Source organism: Pseudophryne corroboree, chromosome 6, assembly GCF_028390025.1.
Source record: "Pseudophryne corroboree isolate aPseCor3 chromosome 6, aPseCor3.hap2, whole genome shotgun sequence".
Lineage (NCBI taxonomy): Eukaryota > Metazoa > Chordata > Amphibia > Anura > Myobatrachidae > Pseudophryne > Pseudophryne corroboree.
Genome location: NC_086449.1, coordinates 647,498,256 through 647,519,753, shown reverse-complemented (window position 1 = coordinate 647,519,753; position 21,498 = coordinate 647,498,256). Strand labels below are relative to the sequence as shown.

The window sequence follows — 21,498 nt, the reverse complement described above, 5'->3', positions numbered from 1 at the left end:
CGCGGGCAGCCGCAGAGATCAGAGGCACGGGTGTCAGGGCTGGACCGGGCGGCGCAGAGTCTGGCCGGGAGCGAGAGGCAGGAGCCGGGAGGCAGGAGCCGCTGCAGGAGACAGTCAGCGGTCCGTAAGCGCGGCACTTCCGGTCGCGGGTGCAGACGCCGAGGATTTTCACTCCTCTGCACCTCCGAGGCAGCAGACCGCCTAGCCCGTCGTCCAGCAGTGAAGGCAGCAGGTAGCGGCAGGTCCACAGGGCGGGTGGGAATCCAATCTCCTCGGGTTTTGCTTCAAGGGATGTCCCGCCAGGCGCCCCGAAAACTAGAGTCCCCGGCTTCAATAGGGTGCACAGGCCTCAACCCGCAGAGGCGCATAGGGCACCTCCCGATTCCGAGACCTGAAACACCAGGTGCAGGCAATGGTTAAAGAATGTAGGTGGCCCAGGGTGTACAGCAGCGTTCGGCCAGTTTAAATATTAAAATCACTTAGGCGCCAGCCAGGAGCTTTGCTAAAGCACGTCTCCACCAGTTGCCAGCCAGGCCACGCTTCGAGAGAAGGAATTAACACAGATAGTGGCGAAATTCATACCAGCTCAAACATACAAGGCACCTCAAGCTAACTAGCTTGAAAAACTCAGCATCTGCTGAAATATTACTTACCAAGTAACAATGCAGTACTTAACTAAACAAAGTTGTACTGAACCAAATAATGGTTGCAGAAAAACGAAGCACTGGGCGGGCACCTCTACAGACTACGAGAAAAGGATTTACCGGTAGGTAATTAAAATCCCATTTTCTCTTGCGTTCTAGAGGATGCTGGGGTCCACATTAGTACCATGGGGATGTACCAAAGCTAACAGAATGGGATGGAGAGCACGGAGGCTCCTGCAAAACTGACTGACTGGACTTCAGATCATCAGAGGTCAACTCGAACTTGTAGAACTTAGCAAAAGTGTTCGACCCAGACCAAGTTGCCGCTCGGCAAAGTTGTAACGCCAAGACACCCCGGGCAACCGCCCAGGAAGACCCCACCTTACGAGTCGAGTGGGCCTTAACAGATTTTGGACACGGCAATACAGACGTAGAAGAAGCATGCTGGATAGTGAACCTAATCCAGCGAGATGTAGTCTGCTTTGAAGCAGGACACCCAATTTTCTTGGGATCATACAGTACAGAGAGTCCGATTTCCTGTGACGAGCAGTCCTCTTCACATAGATTTTCAAAGCCCTCACAACATCCAAGGACTTTGACGAAATTGAGGAGTCAGTAGCCACTGGCACCACAATAGGCTGGTTGATATGAAATGCCGACACAACCTTTGGAAGAAACTGCTGACGTGTCCGGAGCTCAGCATTATCTTCATGGAAGATCAAGTAAGGGCTTTTACAGGACAAAGCCCCCAATTATGAAACGCGTCTAGCAGAAGCTAAGGCCAACAACGTGACAGCCTTCCATGTAAGAAACTTGACCTCAACCTCCTGTAGAGGCTCCAACCAGTCCGACTGGAGGAACTGCAACACCAAGTTAAGGTCCCAAGGCGCCGTAGGTGGTACAAAGGGAGGTTGAATGTGCAGAACTGCCTTGAAAAAGGTCTGAACCTCAGGGAGGGCAGCCAATTGTTTCTGGAAGAAAATGGACAGGGCCGAAATCTGGACCTTCACAGATCCCAAGCTCAGGCCCATATCCACACCTGCTTGCAGGAAGAGGAGGAAACGCCCCAGTTGAAACTCCACCATAGGAAACTTCTTGGACTCACACCAAGAGACCTATTTCTTCCAAATACGATGGTAATGCTTAGACGTTACCCCTCTCCTAGCCTTATCAGGGTAGGAATGACCTTCTTCAGAATGGCCTTCCGAGCAAGTATCAGGCGCTCAACTTCTATGCCGTCAAATGTAGCCGCGGTAAGTCTTGATAGGCAAACGGCCCCTGCTGCAGCAGGTCCTCCCGAAGAGGAAGAGGCCTCGGCTCTTCCTGCAAGAGATTCAGAAAGTCCGCTTTGGCCAGTCTGGAGCAATGAGGATTGCTTGAACTCTTGTTCTCTTTACGAGCTTTAGAACTCTTGAAGTGAGTGGAAGGGGTGGAAACACGTACACCGACTGGAACACCCACGGAGACACCAGGGCGCCCACTGCCACTGCTTGTGGGTCCCACGACCTGGAACAATAGCGTTGAAGCGTCTTGTTGAGACGAGAGGCCATCATATCTATTTAGGGAAACCCCCAAAGGTCAGTTATTTCCTTGAACACCTCCGGATGGAGACCCCACTCCCCTGGATGGAGATTGTGTCTGCTGAGGAAGTCTACTTCCCAGTTGTCCACTCCCGGAATGAAGATTGCCGAGAGCGTCAGTGTGTGTCTTTCTGCCCAGAGGATGATTCTTGTCACCTCTTGACATGGCAGATCTGCTCTTTGTTCCGCCCTGTCGGTTTATGTAAGCCACTGTCGTTACATTGTCCGACTGTACTTGAATGACCCGATCTCTTAGGAGATGGGCCGCCTGAAGAAGACCGTTGTAGACGGCTCTTAGTTCCAGGAGGTTGATCGGCAGGCCGGCTTCCAGACTTGACCACCTTCCTTGGAAGGTTTCTCCTTGAGTGACTGCACCCCAGCCCCGGAGGCTCGCATCCGTGGTTAGAAGGACCCAGTCCTGAATCCCGAACCTGCGGCCCTCCAGAAGGTGAGGCAATTGGAGCCACCACAGGAGTGAAATCCTGGCCTTTGGCGACAGACGAATTCTCTGGTGCATGTGGAGATGAGATCCTGACCATTTGTCCAGGAGATCCAGTTGGAAGGCCCGAGCATGGAACCTCCCGTACTGGAGAGCCTCGTAAGAGGCCACCTTCTTTGCCAAAAGGCGAATGCATTGATTAACAGACACCCGGGCTAGCTTCAGGACATCCCGGACCATTGTTTGCATCACCAACGCCTTTTCCTGCGGAAGAAACACCCTCTGCACTTCTGTGTCGAGGATAATCCCCAGAAAAGACAACCTCTGGGTTGGTTCCAAATGTGATTTTGGAAGGTTCAGAATCCAACCGTGGAGTCTTAGTAGGTGGGTTGTGAGAACAATGGACTGCAACAGCTTCTCCTTGGATGATGCCTTTATCAGCAGATCGTCCAGATATGGAATGATGTTCACCCCTTGTTTTCGGAAAAGAATCATCATCTCTGCCATCACCTTGATGAACACCCTCGGTGCTGTTGAGAAGCCGAATGGTAGGGCCTGGCACTGGAAATGACAGTCCTGTAATGCGAAACGAAGGTAAGCCTGATGCAGCAGCCAAATCGGAATGTGGAGGTATGCGCATCCTTGATATCCAGGGATACCAGGAATTCCCCCTCTTCCAAACCTGATATCACCGCTCGGAGAGCCTCCATTTTGAACTTGAACTCTTTTAGAAAGGGGTTCAGTGATTTTAGATTCAGAATGGGCCTGACCGAACCATACGGTTTTGGTACTATGAAAAGGTTCGAATAGTAACCTGTGGTTTGCATATGAGGAGGAACTAGCACAATGACCTGTGCCTCCAGCAACTTCTGGACAGCCTCTTGTTCTGTCAGTAGAACTTGCAAGCCTGATTTGAAAAATCGGTGAGGAGGGAGATTCTGAAATTCCAGCCTGTATACCTGGGACACAATATCTATCACCCAGGGATCCAGGCCGGACGATAACCAGACGTGACTGAATTGTCTGAGTCTCGCTCCCACTGGCCCCACCTCCAAGCCGCGCGGTCCACCGTCATGCGGAGGACTTTGGCGTACCTGAAACAAGCTTTTGCTCCTGGGAACCTGCAGGAGCAGGTTTCTTGGATTTAACTCGACCTTCCCTAAAGAAGGTATTGGACGGTTTGGCCTTTCTAGGTTTGTTAGGCCGAAAGGACTGTGATGCTGATGAAGAGAAGGATTTCTTCGGCGCAGGTGCAGCTGAGGGAAGAAACGGAGACTTACCCGCTGTAGCCGTGGATATCCACGCATCCAAAGCTTCCCCAAACAGAGCCTGACCTGTGTAGGTAGGGTAGGGACTCCACACTTCTCCTGGATTCCGCGTCGGCCGACCACTGGCGCAGCCACAGTCCCCAACGAGCTGAAACAGACATGGAAGAGATTCCCGCAGCCATGGAAACCAGGTCTTTCATGGATTCTACCATAAAACCTGCTGAATTGTGAATGTTACGCAAAAACAATTCAACATCACCCTTATCCATCATATCCAAATCCTCAAGTAAGGTGCCTGACCACTTGACTATAGCTTTTGCAATCCATGCACTAGCAATAGTGGGACGTAATATGGCCCCCGAAGCGGTGTACATTGATTTAAGTGTATTATCAATTTTTACGATCAGCCGGCTACTTTAAAGCGGTTGATCCTGGATCAGGTAAAAACCACCTTTTTTGAGAGTCTGGACACAGAGGCATCAACAATTGGCAGGTTTTCCCATTTTTTTCTATCCTCCTCAGGGAAAAGGAACGCCACCTGGACCCTTTTAGGGATCTAGAATTTTTTCTCAGTGATTTCCCATGCTCTCTCAAATATAGCATTTAATACCATTGATGCAGGGACGGTTAGCAAGGCTTTCTTATTTTCAGTGATAAAAGCCTCCTCAACCTGCTCAGGTGTGGTATCATTAATATTCAACACATCCCTGATAGCCTCTATCATCAATCGCACCCCTTTTGCAAGAGAGGCAGACCCCCGCAACACATACCCATTACAGTCTGTGGTGTCAGAATCGGTATCCGTGTCATCTTGCATGACATGAACAAGCGCACGTTTGAGGCGGTATATAGCGGAGCGTCCTGAGTTACCAGAATCGGGCCATACCGCCATAGAGTTCTGTAATACCTGGGTTGCAGATTCATTACTTGAACCCTGTCTGAAATCTGAGAAATCCAAGATTTGATAGAGGAAAACCACTCAGGTTCCCTTGCTGGAATCTGTGCTAAACCAGTGCTATCCTGATTACATGGAATGGGATCATCCTGGGAGGACATATCCTCCGCAGCATATGGCACGGTGTCCCTGGACATAGCTAAAGGAATCCTCCACACACACACACACACGCACACACGCACACACGGGAGGGCAGACAGAGTTTCCCCCCTCCCCCCCCCCCCCAAGAATGGCAAGAGAGACACCGATTGGAGCCAACCCACACACAGCGCTTCTAACCAAAGGGAGACCCCTTGTCAGCGCTGACTGTGCACATTAATAGGATACACAGTCGTATTTCAGCCCCCCCCCCCCCCCTCCCCCCTTCTACAACCCCCTGGTACTGTTTACAGATAGCTGGAGTTGCTCTGGAGGGACCTGTTTCTCCTGATCAGCGCCATTTTCCTGCCTGCACAGCGCTGAACGCTGCTGTGTCCGCTCTGAGGAGAAGCTCCACCCCCAAAATGGCACTGTCTTCCCTCTCTTCCACTGATTATACTGGCCTGAGGATTGAGTGCTGGCTGAGATTTGATGACCCCGACAGGCTTTGGGACCAGTGTAGGGTGTAGCATTGGCTCAGGACGCCACTCACAGCGCCGCACCATGTACCAATGAGCCTCTCGGAGTGCAGTTAACACTGCGCTCCTACCCGCCATCTTCACACCGACCCCCCGCTTGCTGGGGGGGGGGGGGGGGTCGGTGTCTCACTCGCCACCGATTCTTCAGCTCTGTAAGGGGGTGGCGGGCATGCTGCTGGGGGGAGTGCTCCCCTGCGGCGGGGAGCGATCTGACCCCTCAGGAGCTCAGTGTCCTGTCAACGGAGTAAGTGGCTCAGACCCCACAGGGCGGACACTGCTCCCCCCCTCAGTCCCTCGATGCAGGGAGGCTGTTGCCAGCAGCCTCCATTTAAAATAACAAACTCTAAAAAAAACTTTTACTAAAGAAGCTCTGTAGAGCTCCCCTAGCTGTGACCGGCTCCTCTGGGCACATTTTCTAAACTGAGTCTGGAAGAAGGGGCATAGAGGGAAAAGCTAGACCACACTCTCAAACCCTTAAAGTGCCAATGGCTCCCGGTGGACCCGTCTATACCCCATGGTACTAATATGGACTCCAGCATCCACTAGGACGTAAGAGAAATATATTTCACATGAAATATATTTCAAAGTGCAACGTTTGTTACCATGGAATGACCCGTCTGGAGTTTGTCAAAGTTTATAAAGAAGTGCCCCAGTTGAGATTGTTGAGGTCATATTGGTTTTATAAAGCAATGAGTGGTGCATATCTGACAAAGCCCATACATCAAAACACATATCTACAGTAAAGTATGGGGGGTTTCATTACACTGTAAGGCTACATTTCACCAGCAGGATTTGGACACTTATACACTGTTATAAGAGATAATGGATGTTGCAAAATACATGGAAATAGTGCAAGAGGGCCTGTTTCAGTCTACTAAAAACTAAAGGGCTGTACAGATGGGTTGATGTGTAGGGAGATGTGTGCTGAGCGAACCGCTCAGCACACATCTCCTCCTCCCGCTGAGCACAGCACGATGTGCTGAGCGAGGGGGGGGTAACGAACACAGGGGGCCGCTCATTTCACCCAGCGGTGAAATGAGCGACCTGCTAGATTGTGCCTGCATGCAGGCCAATCTATCACTGGCGATAGAGACGCGCGGGACCGTGCATCGCTGTCGCCGGCACCTTTACACATGGAGCGATGTGTTCCTAATTTCTAAGCAATCTAGTCAGATTGTTTAGAAATTAAGTGAATGTCGCTCCGTGTGTACGCCCCTTAAAGTTTAGGCAAATATTCACCTTTTACACATGACCCCAAACACAAGGTCACAAACTAAAACTGAAAAAACAGTGAGTGTCCTATTATGGCCAAGATAACAACCCTGATCTCAAACCAATTGAGAATCACTGGCATTATATGAAAATTGAGGCGAAAAAGCATCATCCCATATAATCTGAACAGCCTAGAGCAAATGGCACATTATCACTCCCAAACAGCATGCAAAGCTCGTACATATGTATCCTAAAATACTTAAAGCTGTGCCTGCTCTAAAGTATGGCTTTATAAAAATATTACAGTGTGGGAATTTAATGCTCAAGCAGACCACATATTTTAGTTTTTTACCCTGCTTAAGATTATTAATTTTTTTTTAAACAAAATAATTATTTTGCATTGTGTTTAGAAATACAAAATCTAGTGTAGGATGCGTTATTCAGTATAATGAGATAATAATCGAATGTCAGAATAGTTCTGCAAGGCACTGTATCTTCTGTAAATGTGTGCATCCTGGGGAAAATAGGATTTTAATACCTACCGGTAAATCCAGCTCTCTTAGTCCGTAGAGGTTGCTGGGGATGCTTCAAGAACCATGGGGTATAGACGGGATCCGCAGGAGATATGGGCACACTATAAGACTTTGAATGGGTGTGAATTGGCTCCTCCAGACTCCAGTTATAGGAACTGTGCCCAGGGAGAGAGACATTTCGAGGAAAAGGATTTATTTAATTATTTTAAACTAAGGTGAGATACAAACCAGCTCACACATCCAACACGCCGTACAACATGGCATTTGACAAAAAACGCATGCAACGGCATGACCAACAGTCACAGATTGACTGAACTCAACGCAACATGAGCGTAACTATAACCAAACTGCAGATACAGCCCGCACTGGGACGGGCGCCCAGCATCCTCGACGGACTAAGAGAAAAGGATTTACCGGTAGGTATTAAAATCCTATTTTCTCATACGTCCTAGAGGATGCTGGGGATGCTTCAAGAACCATGGGGTTTATACCAAAGCTCTAGAACGGGCGTGAGAGTGCGGATGACTCTGCAGCACCGATTGACCAAACAAGAGGTCATCCTCAGCCAGGGTATCAAACTTGTAAAACTTTGCAAAGGTGTTTGAGCCCGACCAAGTAGCAGCTCCGCAAAGTTGTAACGCCGAGACTCCACGGGCAGCCGCCCAGGATGAGCCCACCTTCCTGGTAGAATGGGCTTTCACCGATTTCAGTAACGGCAATCCTGCCGTAGAATGAGCCTGCTGGATCGTATTACAAATCCAGCGCGCAATAGTCTGCTTAGAAGCAGGAGCCCCAATCTTGTTGGGAGCCCACAGGACAAACAGAGCCTCTGTTTTCCTAATCTGAGCCATTCTGGCGACATAGATTTTCAAAGCTCTGACCACATCAAGAGACTTCGACTCCGCCAAGGCGTCAGTAGCCACTGGCACCACAATAGGCTGGTTTACGTGAAACGATGAAACCACTTTTGGTAGAAATTGCTGACGAGTTCTCAACTCCGCTCTATCTGCATGGAAGATTAAATAGGGGCTTTTGTGAGACAAAGCCGCCAACTCAGACACCCGCCTTCCGGATGCCAAGGCCAACAGCATGACCACTTTCCAAGTAAGGAATTTTAACTCAACCTTGCGCAAAGGTTCAAACCAATGTGATTGCAAGAATTGCAACACCACATTAAGATCCCACGGTGCCACAGGAGGCACAAATGGAGGTTGGATGTGCAGCACGCCTTTTACGAAGGTCTGAACTTCTGGAACAGAAGCCAATTCTTTCTGAAAAAAGATTGACAAGGCCGAAATCTGTACTTTAATAGAGCCTAACTTTAGGCCCGCATCCACACCTGCTTGTAGGAAATGGAGCAAACGGCCCAGGTGAAATTCTTCCGTAGGAGCCTTCTTGGATTCACACCAAGACACATATTTCCTCCAAATACGGTGGTAATGCTTTGCCGTTACTTCTTTCCTAGCCTGAAGAAGTGTTAGAATGACTTCACTGGTAATACCCTTTCGGGCTAGGATTTGGTGTTCAACCGCCATTCCGTCAAACGCAGCCGCGGTTAGTCCTGATACATGCATGGCCCTTGTTGTAACAGGTCCTCCCGAAGAGGAAGAGGCCAGGGATCTTCTATGAGCAACTCCTGAAAATCTGGATACCAGGCCCTTTTTGGCCAATCAGGAACAATGAGGATCGCCTGAACCCTTGCTCTTCTTATAATTTTTATCACCTTTGGAATGAGTGGAAGTGGAGGGAACACATACAGATGTAGCCACCGTTATCTTAAGTAGTTTTCTGTGCCTAGTCACAACATGACTTATTAGCATAAACCCTTCAGCTATTGTTCTCAACTGCTATACAATACAGAGAACAATACAGCAGGGGATTAAGTCATTACAGCAGGGAATTAAGTCTGACTGGCCACGGTGTCACTAGGGCGTCCACCGCTATCGCTTGAGGGTCCCTTGACCTGGAACAATATCTCTGAAGTTTCTTGTTGAGGCGGGACGCCATCATGTCTACTTGAGGAACTCCCCAAAGACTTGTCACTTCTGCAAAGATATCTTGATGAAGACCCCACTCTCCTGGATGGAGATCGTGTCTGCTAAGGAAGTCTGCTTCCCAGTTGTCAAGTCCTGGAATGAAGACTACTGACAGAGCGCTGGCATGTCTTTCCGCCCAGTGAAGAATCTTCGTGGCCTCGGCCATTGCCGCTCTGCTCCTTGTTCCGCCTTGGCGGTATATGTACGCCACCACTGTCACGTTGTCTGACTGAATCAAGATAGGCAGACCTCGAAGAAGATGTTCTGCTTGCAGTATGCCATTGTAAATGGCTCTTAATTCCAGAATGCTTATGTGTAGACAAGCTTCCTGGCTTGACCATTTTCCCTGAAAGTTTCTTCCCTGTGTGACTGCTCCCCAGCCTCGGAGGCTTGCATCTGTGGTCACCAGGATCCAATCCTGAATCCCGAACCTGCGTCCCTCCAGAAGGTGAGAACCGTGCAGCCACCACAGAAGGGAGATTCTGGTCCTGGGAGCTAGAATTATTTTCCGGTGCATGTCCAGGTGAGACCCGGACCACTGGTCCAGCAGGTTCCACTGAAACACCCTGGCATGGAACCTGCCATACGGAATGGCCTCGTAGGCTGCCACCATCTTCCCCAGCAACTGAGTGCATTGAAGAACTGACACCTTTGCCGGTTTCAGAATCTGTTTTACCATGTTCTGTATTTCCAGAGCTTTTTCCACTCTGCAATTCTGTATCCAGAATCATACCCAGGAACGACAGCTGTGATTTTGGTAAATTTAGGAGCCAACCATGTTGTCGCAGAATCGTCAGTGAAAGGGCAACATTCTTCAGCAATTGCTCCTTGGACCTCGCCTTTATGAGGAGATCGTCCAAGTACGGGATAATTGTGATTCCCTGCTTGCGCAGGAGAACCATCATTTCCGCCATTACTTTGGTGAAAATTCTCGGAGCCGTGGACAGACCAAACGGCAACGTCTGAAATTGGTAATGACAATCCTGCACAGCAAATCTCAGGTAAGCCTGATGTGGAGGATATATGGGGACATGCAAGTAGGCATGTCGACCGACACCATAAAATCCCCCTCTTCCAGACTGGAGATCACTGCTCGGAGAGATTTCATCTTGAATTTGAATTTTTTTAGAAAGAAATTGAGGGATTTTAGGTTCAGAATCGGTCTGACTGAGCCATCCGGCTACGGGACCACGAACAGGCTTGAATAAAAGCCGTCCCCCTGTTGTGACGGGGGCACTGTGACAATTACTTGATTTTGACACAACTTTAGTATCGCAGCGCTTACTATCACCCTTTCTAGAAGAGAAGCTGGCAAGGCAGATTTGAAAAATCGGTGAGGGGGCACGTCTTGAAACTCCAACCTGTATCCTTGGGTTACTATTTCTACTATCCAAGGATCCAGATCCGAGTGCACCCAGACCTGACCGAAGAGTTGGAGACGTGCCCCCACCGGTGCGGACTCCCGCAGAGAAGTCCCAGCATCATGCGGTGGATTTAGTAGAAGCCGGAGAGGACTTCTGCTCTTGGGAACTTGCCACAGCCTGTGACCCTTTTTCCCCTTCCTCTCTCCCTCGCAGCAAGGAAGGAGGACCCACGTCCTTTTTTGAATTTATTGAGCCGAAAGGACTGCATCTGCTAGTGAGGCGATTTCTTCTGCTGTGCAGGAACATAAGGTAAAAATGAAGACTTACCCACGGTAGCCGTAGACACCAGGTCAGTGAGGCCGTCACCAAACAAGACCCTACCAATTAAACGGTAGAGACTCCATCGCCTTCTTAGAGTTAGCATCGGCATTCCATTGATGAATCCACAATGCTCTCCTTGCCGAGACTGCCATGGCATTGGCCCTTGATCCCAAAAGGCCAATATCCCTTACAGCTTCTTTTAAATATGCTGCCGCGTCCCTGATGTGACCCAGAGTCAAAAGCACACTATCCCTGTCTAGGGTATCTACCTCAGATGACAAGTTATCTGCCCACTTTTCAATAGCGCTACTCACCCATGCCGAAGCAACGGCAGGCCTGAGTAGCGACCCTGTAGTGACATAAATGGATTTTAGTGTATTTTTCTGCTTACGATCCGCAGGATCCTTTAGGGCTGCCGTGTCAGGGGACGGAAGCACCACCTTTTTGGACAGACGCGATAAAGCTTTGTCTACCGTGGGTATTGACTCCCACCTTTCCCTGTCCCCAGAGGGGAATGGATATGTCACTGGAATTCTTTTGGAAACATGTACTGTATCTTCTTGTCAGGATTTTCCCAAGCCTTTTCAAAAAGTGCGTTCAGTTCATGAGAGGGAGGAAACGTTACCTCAGGTTTCTTTCCTTTAAAAACATACAGATCTTCGTATCAGGAACAGCAGGGTCCTCCGTGATATGTAATACGTCTTTTATCGCCACAATCATGTACTGAATACTCTTAGCCAGTTTTGGATGTAATCTGGCATCACTATAGTCGACACTGGAATCAGAGTCCGTGTCGGTATCTGTATCAGCTATCTGGGTAAATGCACGTTTCTGTGACCCCGAAGGGGTCTGGGTTTGTGACAAAGCATCCTCCATGGATTTCCTCAATGTCTGGTTCTTAGACTCAGATTTATCAAATCTCTTAGTCAACCTAGCCACATTTGCGTTTAAAACACTCAACATATTCAGCCAATCGGCCACTCTCACAGTATTTTCTGTCCCCACTCCAGCCTCCTCCTGGGAAGAGCATTCAGCCTCAGACATGTCGACACACACGTACCGACACACACAACCACACTGGGGCTACAGGAGACAGACCCACAACAAAGCCTGTAAGAGACACACAGAGGGAGTACTGCCAGCTCACACCCAGCGCCTATCCCGGTACTGAAGCAAGTAAAAAAAGACTGCCCAGACCTGTTAGCGCTTTCTATATTTTATATATATATATATATATATATATATATATATATATATATAAAATCTAGCACCAAATCACTTGTGCCCCCCCCCCCCCTGTTTTGCTCCCTGTTACTTGTACAGCAGTGTGGAGGTCAGGGCCAGTGTCTCTGCAGCTTCTGTGAAGAGAATGGCGCTGGTCAGAGCTGTGTGGGCTAAGCCACGCCCACTACATGAGCGCTTCAGTCCCGCTTAAATGTATCTCTATACTGGCGGGGGTCCCTTAACTAGTGCCTAGGCACTGTTATCACTTATGCCAGTGTCGTTTGTGATGTACATGCTGCCCAGGGCGCCCCCCCTGCGCCCTGCACCCTGCAGTGTAGAGTTTTGTGTGGGAGGATGGCGCGCAGCGTGCCCGCTGCGCGGTACCTCAAACGCCATCTTCTGCCATCACTGAAGTCTTCTGTTCTTCTCATACTCACCCGGCTTCTGTCTTCTGGCTCTGTGAGGAGGGTGACGGCGCGGCTTCGGGAACAAGCAGCTAGGCGTACCAAGTGATCGAACCCTCTGGAGCTAATGGTGTCCAGTAGCCCAAGAAGCAGAGCCCTTGAACTCAGAAGAAGTAGGTCTGCTTCGCTCCCCTCAGTCCCACGATGCAGGGAGCCTGTTGCCAGCAGGTCTCCCTGAAAATAATAAACCTAATAAAAGTATTTTTTCTGAGAAACTCTGGAGAGCTCCTCAGTGTGCATCCAGTCTCACTGGGCACAGAATCTAACTGGAGTCTGGAGGAGGGGCATAGAGGGAGGAGCCAGTTCACACCCATTAAAAGTCTTATAGTGTGCCCATGTCTCCTGCGGATCCCGTCTATACCCCATGGTTCTTGAAGCATCCCCAGCATCCTCTAGGACATATGAGTAATATTCTTAGTATTGAATTGGCAATTGTGCATACATAGTATGGAACATCTTTGTATATTATGAGCTGTACGGGATCCAGGGCCATTTTAACAGAGAAAGGGGCCCATATGCAGACTCAGGGTTGGCCCCCTCCGCTCTACAATATAGGAGACTCTGGCATTGTGCGCAGGTCACCGGAAACTTGGCACCTGCTATGTCCCATCGACAAATCACTACTGCGCATGCACGGCCGCCATTTTACCAGTTATTTTTGCCACAGCTGCAGCGCTGGAGATGCGGGACTCTGGAAAGGTAAGAAATTAAACATGGGTGCAGTGTGGGGTCCTGGGTCCAGGACCCCACACTGAACCCATTTGAGATAACCCAATGATGGGATCTCTCCCTGTACCATATTGACTAACTAGATGACATTACACAGTATAGTTTTTCATACAGACCTGATGAGTTCTCGCTGTTCATAAGGCCTGTTGTACTCTGACTCTTCATCTGGACTTTCTACAAGCAACACAAACTGAACGTCAAATCAAACAAAATACATGCTTTTAATTAATGCAAAATAAAAGCAACCGGGCTGGGGCGGACAAACAAAAAAACTTTTATTAATTTTCCTTTATCAAAAGACAACTGTGAATTTTAGCTGCCCCCCTGTGCTTGCTACCAATTCTGGGCATACACGTTCCAACTGACAGACATCTTATCTGACACTCAGCAGATATCATTGGCATACACTGAGATTTCTCAGTGTATTGGCCATGATATCTGGGTTCCACTACTAGAGGGAAGACATTTCCACATTCCGGTCGGTCGGCTGCGGCAGGGCATACACTGCTCATTGTGGTTTGGGACTTCAAAATATTGCATAAGATGGACATGCTGGACAATCAAGCAAATCCATCAGTTTGATATTTTCTGACTGATCAGCTGGATATACCGTACAATTATCCTGCCAATCCATAGATATCAGCAGGAACGGCCAGATAATTGTATAGATTATGTCCAGCATACAAAAGTTCTGTGAATGTTCTAGTAGATATTATGCTCTACCCTAAACCCAAATAAGAAGTGGGAAAGAGGGTGCTATGGACTTTCAAAATCATCTATAGGTCATTAAAAGAGATTTGTAATGTCAATACTTTAAGTGGATTGCTTTTACTTGAACTATAACACTTGCTCAGACTACTTTTAATACAGTCACCTACAACAATGACAGCAGTATTGCTGACATTCTGATTAGAGTTGACATCACAGCTGAAAATAAAACATGGTACAGACAAGGCACAGTGGAAGGTATAATACACTTGTATGCAGAGACCTATGTGACAACTATACAACCATAAAGGATTCTATCTGCTTGTATTTTGTATTATATATATAATATACAGGGTGAGTCAAAAGTCGCAGTACACCCTTTTGTTTCAAAAACTGTACAGGGAATGGGAAAACTGAATACTCCAGTAAGGTATGGGTGAGGTGGGCTATCTTTTAGGGTATGTACCGAACATGGGCGCCATCTTGAATCTAAGTCAGTTTTTTTCAAATGGAAAGGGGGTTGAATAACATCAAACATCATCAGAATTTGCTGAAAATGTATTGCTGCAAACAGATTTGAAATAGCAGTTATGGTTCAAAAGTTACACCACCTTTTTTGTTGCAGGTAACTGAAGATGGCTTTGACAAAAGAGGAGAGAACTGAGGTAATTTTGATGTCAGGAGAACGAAGTTTCCTTGTCATAGCTGCAGATTTTAACAACCGGCACCCAGAAAGACCAGTAGCACTTTTTGGACAACCACTCCGTGACTTGTCAGCCACAGTCCCAGTTTCTCGGAATTTGTAAATTAGTCACCTGACAGTGTTATGTGAAAGGAGGATTTTGGTACTTACCAATAAATCCCTTTTTCGGAAGCCATAGGGGACCCTGGAACAACTTTAATACCGTGGGGATGATGGTGGCTTACAGGGAGCTGGCACTTTAAATAATCTAAGAAGTGAAAAAGGCTCCTCCTCCCTCTATCCCCCATCATCCCTCAGTTATGAATTAGCCGAGATGAGACGGGAACAAGAGAACAGAACTATACGAGGGAAGAGAGCACATATCAAACAGAACAGAACAACAATGAAGGCAAGAGAACAGCGGCGGGCGGGCGGACAGTGTCCCCTATGGCTTCCGAAAAAGGGATTTATCGGTAAGTAACAAAATCATCCTTTTTCTGTCAGCCACTAGGGGACACTGGCACAAATTCAAGAACGTAGGGACGTCCCAAAGTTTCCTCCTCTGGCCGGGAGACCGCTGAACAACTGACGTTTTGGCCGTCTTGCAAAACAAGACGGCCAAACAGTGAAGATAAAGCCGCAAAAGTATCAAACTTGTAGAACTTGGCAAAAGTATGAATAATGGACCAAGTGGCTGCTCTACAGACTTGAGACGTGGTAGCCCCCCCTACTAGCGGCCCAGGAAGACCCAGCTGAGCGTGTAGAGTGGGCTGCAATGGATAATGGAGGTCGTCTAGATTGGTGTAGATAGGCTTGACAAATAGTCATCCGAATCCAGCGGGCCAAGGTCTGCTTGTTAGCAGGTCAACCTCGCCACGGAAGATCATAAAGCATGAATAAAGCATCAGTCTTTCGTAACGGTGCTGTCCGTTCCACGTAGATCTTCAACATTCTCACTACATCCAGAGAAGAAGGTGTCCTAGAGTCCTCCTGTAAGGACGGTACCACAGTCGGCTGATTGATATGATATGAAAAGCCGACACGACTTTGGGAAAAAAGGAAGCATGTGTTCTCAACTTAGCCCCATCAGGATGAAAAATCAAGCAGGGAGGTATAAGTGTCAAAGTCGAAAAATATCATGATGCATATCCTTTTGTACTAACCCTATGCACATGCCCGCTGCACGTGCACTCGCTCTGCCGTGCGTATGCATATCCGCACTTTGCGTAACGGAGCTTCCATGGCCATGCGCCTTGGCGCGTGGTATGCGCATTTATGGTAGATTTTGTGAGCGTGTAGCGTGCGACTCGATCGTAGCATATTTAACCCAAATAGTGCATTTTGTAGTTAATATTCCCCTAGACCATGTCAGCGAGTATGATTAGTTTAAACTGTTCCTGGACAGAGAGATTCCTCTTTGCATGATAGGAAGGGTCAGATAAAGGTTGAAAGGTGGTGTCTAGTATCAAGCTATAGAGTATTTTAAGGGTAACATTCCGATGTTAGTTAGGAAAGGATCGCTCGCTCCTGCGTATAGTTATGTACAAAAGTACTTTATGAACATTAACTGTATTTGCTGTAAATTACACATGCGGCGGGAATCCTTAGGATACCTCCCACCTGAGCAGTTGGGGAAAGACACAGCCCACCTGTTCAAATCCACCTATGACCTTTCCTGTAATGTAAAGACACATTCCTGTGTCCAATAAACAATGAGATTACAGATACCATTGTATTGTGAATGTATGTTGTGTATATAAAGACCACTGTTGCCTGGCCAGCCTCATGTCTCTGAAGGCTTTCTACCTGAACAGCTGAGGACTGGATTCCAGGTCGCGCTTGCGAAAGATTCCCACGTATGTATATTCTCTGTAGCGATTATTCTGTTATTCTGTTTAGATTTCCCTGTTAGTTTGTAGTGTATAATTTGTACTGTTTTCCCCTTTTACTCTGAATAATCCACGGCGGTGTTAGAGCTGCTGTGGTTATAACCAAAACCCGGTGTTGTGTCTTCACTTTCCTGAAAAGGGCTTTCTTAGCGTCTCAATCGCTCAAACAGCATACACATTGTTAAGGGTTTTAAGCGTTACATCATTGCAGTATTTGTCTACTAAGGTTTAGAGTAAAAGCATATTCTTACTGTGTTTTATTAACGAGGTTTAAAGGTTATCGACTGTGTGTGCGCCCGCTGTGTGTATTCCGTACACTCAGCGCTGCGTGTGTACGCCAAGTGCGTACCACATGCGGGACTCTGTACGCAAATAGCGTACAAAGTGCGTAGCACGTGGTCTAGCGGCCATAGCGGCTCAACTGTAATAGTGTATAGCTTTATGTTTTAAGGTAATATTTGACATTATCACAAGACAAGGCACTTAATTCAGAAACCCTCCGGGATGAAGCTATGGCTAATAGAAAAAAGTCCTCCAAGTAAGATAGTTAATATCTGCGTCTTCCAAGGGTTCAAAACAGGGTCACTGCAGATAATCCAGCACCAGATTCAAGTCCCAAGGAGCTGTAGGGGGAACAAACGGGGGTTCGACCCGAAGGACCCCTTGTAGGAAAGTTTGCACATGCGGTAGGAGTGCCAGGCGTCTCTGAAAGAAAATCGATAAGGCAGATACCTGAACTTTCAGGGATCCTAGAAAAAAATAATCTGATTGAAATCCTTTTCGGTCACATCAAGAGATATAAGAACGCCAGATGCGATGGTAATGAGTTGACGTAACAGGTTTGCGTGCACGCAACATCGTGGGAATCACACATTCCGTAATCCCTTTGCGTTTTAGGACGTCTGCACCTAGAGCCATCCCGTTAAACGCAGTCGTGGTAAATCTGGATACACAAAGGGCCCTTGTTGGAGTATATCCGTTTGCAGAGGTAGAGGCCAAAGATCGTCCGCTAGCAGAAGGCGCAGGTCTGAAAACCAAGCTCTCCAAGGCAAATCTAGTGCTACCAAGATCACAGTGATTGACTCCCATTTGATTCTCTTGAGAATTCGAGACAATAGAGGAAACAGAGGAATCTCATTAACCGTCTTTCATAAAGTAGACACCTCATTATGGGGGTGATTCAGACCTGATCGCTGACATGCGGGGTGACGCCCAGCACAGGGCTAGCCCGCCCCGCATGTCAGGCCCCGCCCCGTTGCACAAGTACAAAAGCATCACACAGCAGCAATGCTTTTGTACTGGTAGAGTAGCTCCCCACCAGCGCAGCTCCTGCACGCTGGCAGGGAGCTACTCGTCACTGCTTGGGTCGTAGTGACTGCGTGTGACGTCACACAGCCGCCGTGGCACACCCACCAATGGTCCGGGCACACCTGCGTTGCCCGGACCGCGCCCCCTAAACGGCGGCCAAACACCACCGGCCCGCCCAGCGACCGCCTCTACCTGTCAATCAGGCAGAAGCGATCGCAGAGCTAAGACAGTCATCCGCTGTCCGGCATGCGCCAGCGCCGCGCATGCACAGTACAGACTTGATCGCTGCTGTTTGAACACACACAGCAGCGATCAGGTCTGATTTAGCCCCTTTGTAATTGTGAGATGGTTCCTGTGAGCGCTAACGCCCGGGGGGAATTAGCGTCTTGGGACGGATTAACTAACGTAACCTTTGAAGCACATGCTTCACACAGGGAGGAATCGTCTGTGTGAGGTTTTTTTTCTTTTCTTTTTTACACTTAGCACAAATAAATAGTTTTTGTGATGCCTTATTAGCTGGTTTCTTGTCTGCCATTGTGACGGACAGAGTGGAGACACATACAATTCACACCAGCACTCTCAATAATACAGAGAGAGAGAGAGAAAGAGAAAGAGAGAGGGGGGGGGATAGAGAGTGGTATAATATTTGTACTACTCCCAGAGCCGGCCGTAGGCATAGTTAAACTAGGCAAATGCCTGGGGCATTTGGTATGTCTAGGGGCACAAGCAACTTCTGCTGATTAAAATTATATGTGGTATGCCTATATTCTTTGTGTCACTGCGGCTGTATCTGCATATGAAATGCTACATTACAGTGTAATCCTGGAAATCACTGTAATGTAGCAGTTTGTATGCAGATACAGCCACAGTCGCACACAGAATATAGGCATGCCGCATATCATTTTAATCAGCAGAAGCTGCTTTTGCATCCTAGACACACAGTAATGCAAATAAGACGCATTTTAGTCAAAAAAGGCACCCGATGTTAGCAGAGCTGCCAGCTGACTCACACCAGGCATCTCCTGCTGCATGGCGTATTGAGGCAAGATGTATGAAGACACATCTGTCACAGTGTTAGCGGCCATGTGTGTGTGTGTGGGTTGGCTGTGCAGTAGTGTTTGGCATGTGTGTAAGGGGCCTTATGTGTGTCATGTGTATAAACACTTTAATAATGTGTGGCATATGTGTAAGGGGCACTACAGTATGTGTGTCATTATGTGTACAAGTGCACTAATAATGTGCGGCATATGTGTAAGGGGCACAATGTGTGTCATTATGTGTACAAGTGCACTAATAATGTGCGGCATATGTGTAAGGGGCACTGTGTGTGTCATTATGTGTACAAGTGCACTAATAATGTGCGGCATATGTGTAAGGGGCACTGTGTGTGTCATTATGTGTATAAGGGTATTAATTGTGTGCGGCATATGTGTAAGGGACATTATGTGTTTTTTAGTGCAGTACTAAAGGTTGGCATAATGTGTAAGGCACATTATGTTTATAAGGACATTAATAATGTGTAAGGGGCATTACTGTGTGGCATTATCTGAATAAAGAGCAATATGGTGTGATGTAATGTGAATAAGGGGAACTACTGTGAGGAGTAACGTATATAAGGTAAAGTGGTACTAATGTATGATGTAACGTGAATAAGGGACACTATTGTATGATAAAATGTGAGTAAAGTTGCAGTACTGTGTGGCACAATTTGAATTGGGGGTACTACTGTGTGTTGCCATGCCCCTTCCCAGCAAGAACACACCCCTTTTTGAGCTGTGCGCTAAATGTGCGCACTGTTCCTTTTTAAAATATAGGGGGTAAGAGCACCAAAATACTGATATGGGTGAGGGGTGATGGTGCTGGGAAAGGGGTGCAGGGTCAGAAGGTGAACTAGCGGCGGTGCTAGGGGGCACCAGCCAAAACCTTGCCTAGGTCATCATATTGGTTAGGGCCGGCTCTGACTACTTCGCTATTCTAACTCCCGCTGCCACCAGCCTGTATTTTGGGGGTAATTCCAAGTTAATCGCAGCAGGAAATTTTTTAGCAGTTGGGCAAAACCATGTGCACTGCAGGGGGGGCAGATATAACATTTGCAGAGATAATTAGATTTGGGTGGGTTATTTAGTTTCTGTGCAGGGTAAATACTGGCTGCTTTATTTTTACACTGCAATTTAGATTGCAGATTGAACTCACCACACCCAAATATCTCTCTCTCTACACATGTTATATCTGCCTCCCCTGCAGTGCACATGGTTTTGCCCAACTGCTAACAAAGATCCTGCTGCGATCAATTTGGAATTACCCCCTTTATGTGCAGGCTTTCAGGTTTCTGGCAGTCTGAAGGAATGTGCACCTGTCTCTGCTTAAAGTGCTGATTCCTGAGGAGAGATTAAACATTAAACATTGTTGCTATTCATGAGCCACCTAGCTGAGGAAGGCGCCTTTTCCTGCGATTGACAGTTTGAAAACCTGCCAACTCCGTCCCCTACGCACAGGCACCCATCTCAACCAGGTCCCTAAGCGCCATTTTGAGTGGGTGCCTTACACAATTACAATCAGCCTTCGGCTGCACCCAACTCACAAGGTGCTCCAGATGCTGTCTGCCTTCTAGTTAAATGCCCTGCACCTTAGCCCCCAGATCCACTGCTTACCACGGATCTGCTCCACTAACCTCCACTGTAAATTCCCTCTGTCCTGCACTGAGTGAGCTATGCTGTGGCGCTGTGTACTGTCAGCGCGGCAGTGCAATGGAGACCACGCCGCAGCCACTCGCACACAGTGCCCCACACAAGGAGGCTCACTCACCTGTGTACTATCAGCACGGCAATGTTGTGGAGAAAGCGCCGCTGCCAGTCATAGCCAGCGGGGAGATGAGGGGAGGGAATGTGGGGGAGGCTGCTGCGCTGGACGTGGGCACCGCACAATGCCTCACACAAGGAGGCTCACTTACCCAACCGAAACCTCAGGATGCGGCTGTCTCAGGAGGAACAGTGCTTCACAGATTAAGCACTGTTCTCCTTGCTGTCTCGGGAGGAACAGTGCCTCTAAAGTTAAGCGCTGTTCTCCTTGTGCAGCTTGACGCTGCTAGTGTGTAACCCAGACCCCACTTCTCTCATATAAGTGCCAAAGGGTTACTGAGACTAAGGGAACCAAGCCCATGACTAAAAATAAGAATTTACTTACCGATAATTCTATTTCTCGTAGTCCGTAGTGGATGCTGGGGACTCCGTCAGGACCATGGGGATTAGCGGGCTCCGCAGGAGACAGGGCACATCTAAAAAAGCTTTTAGGTCACATGGTGTGTACTGGCTCCTCCCCCTATGACCCTCCTCCAAGCCTCAGTTAGGTACTGTGCCCGGACGAGCGTACACAATAAGGAAGGATCTTGAATCCCGGGTAAGACTCATACCAGCCACACCAATCACACCGTACAACTTGTGATCTGAACCCAGTTAACAGTATGATAACAAAACGAAGTAGCCTCTGAAAAGATGGCTCACAACAATAGTAATAACCCGATTTTTG

The 21,498-nt window shown here is 48.0% G+C and overlaps 1 protein-coding gene across 11 annotated transcripts in view; it reads right to left on the bottom strand.

The window, feature by feature from the left end:
• Positions 1–21,498, bottom strand: part of LOC134933186 (uncharacterized) — a 495,026-nt gene that overhangs the window by 307,870 nt on the left and 165,658 nt on the right. For all 11 annotated transcript variants that reach the window (XM_063928206.1, XM_063928207.1, XM_063928204.1 and 8 more), the window contains one exon: positions 13,503–13,560. In XM_063928206.1, coding sequence (XP_063784276.1) covers positions 13,503–13,560 — 58 coding nt within the window. The remainder of the gene's footprint in view (positions 1–13,502; positions 13,561–21,498) is intronic.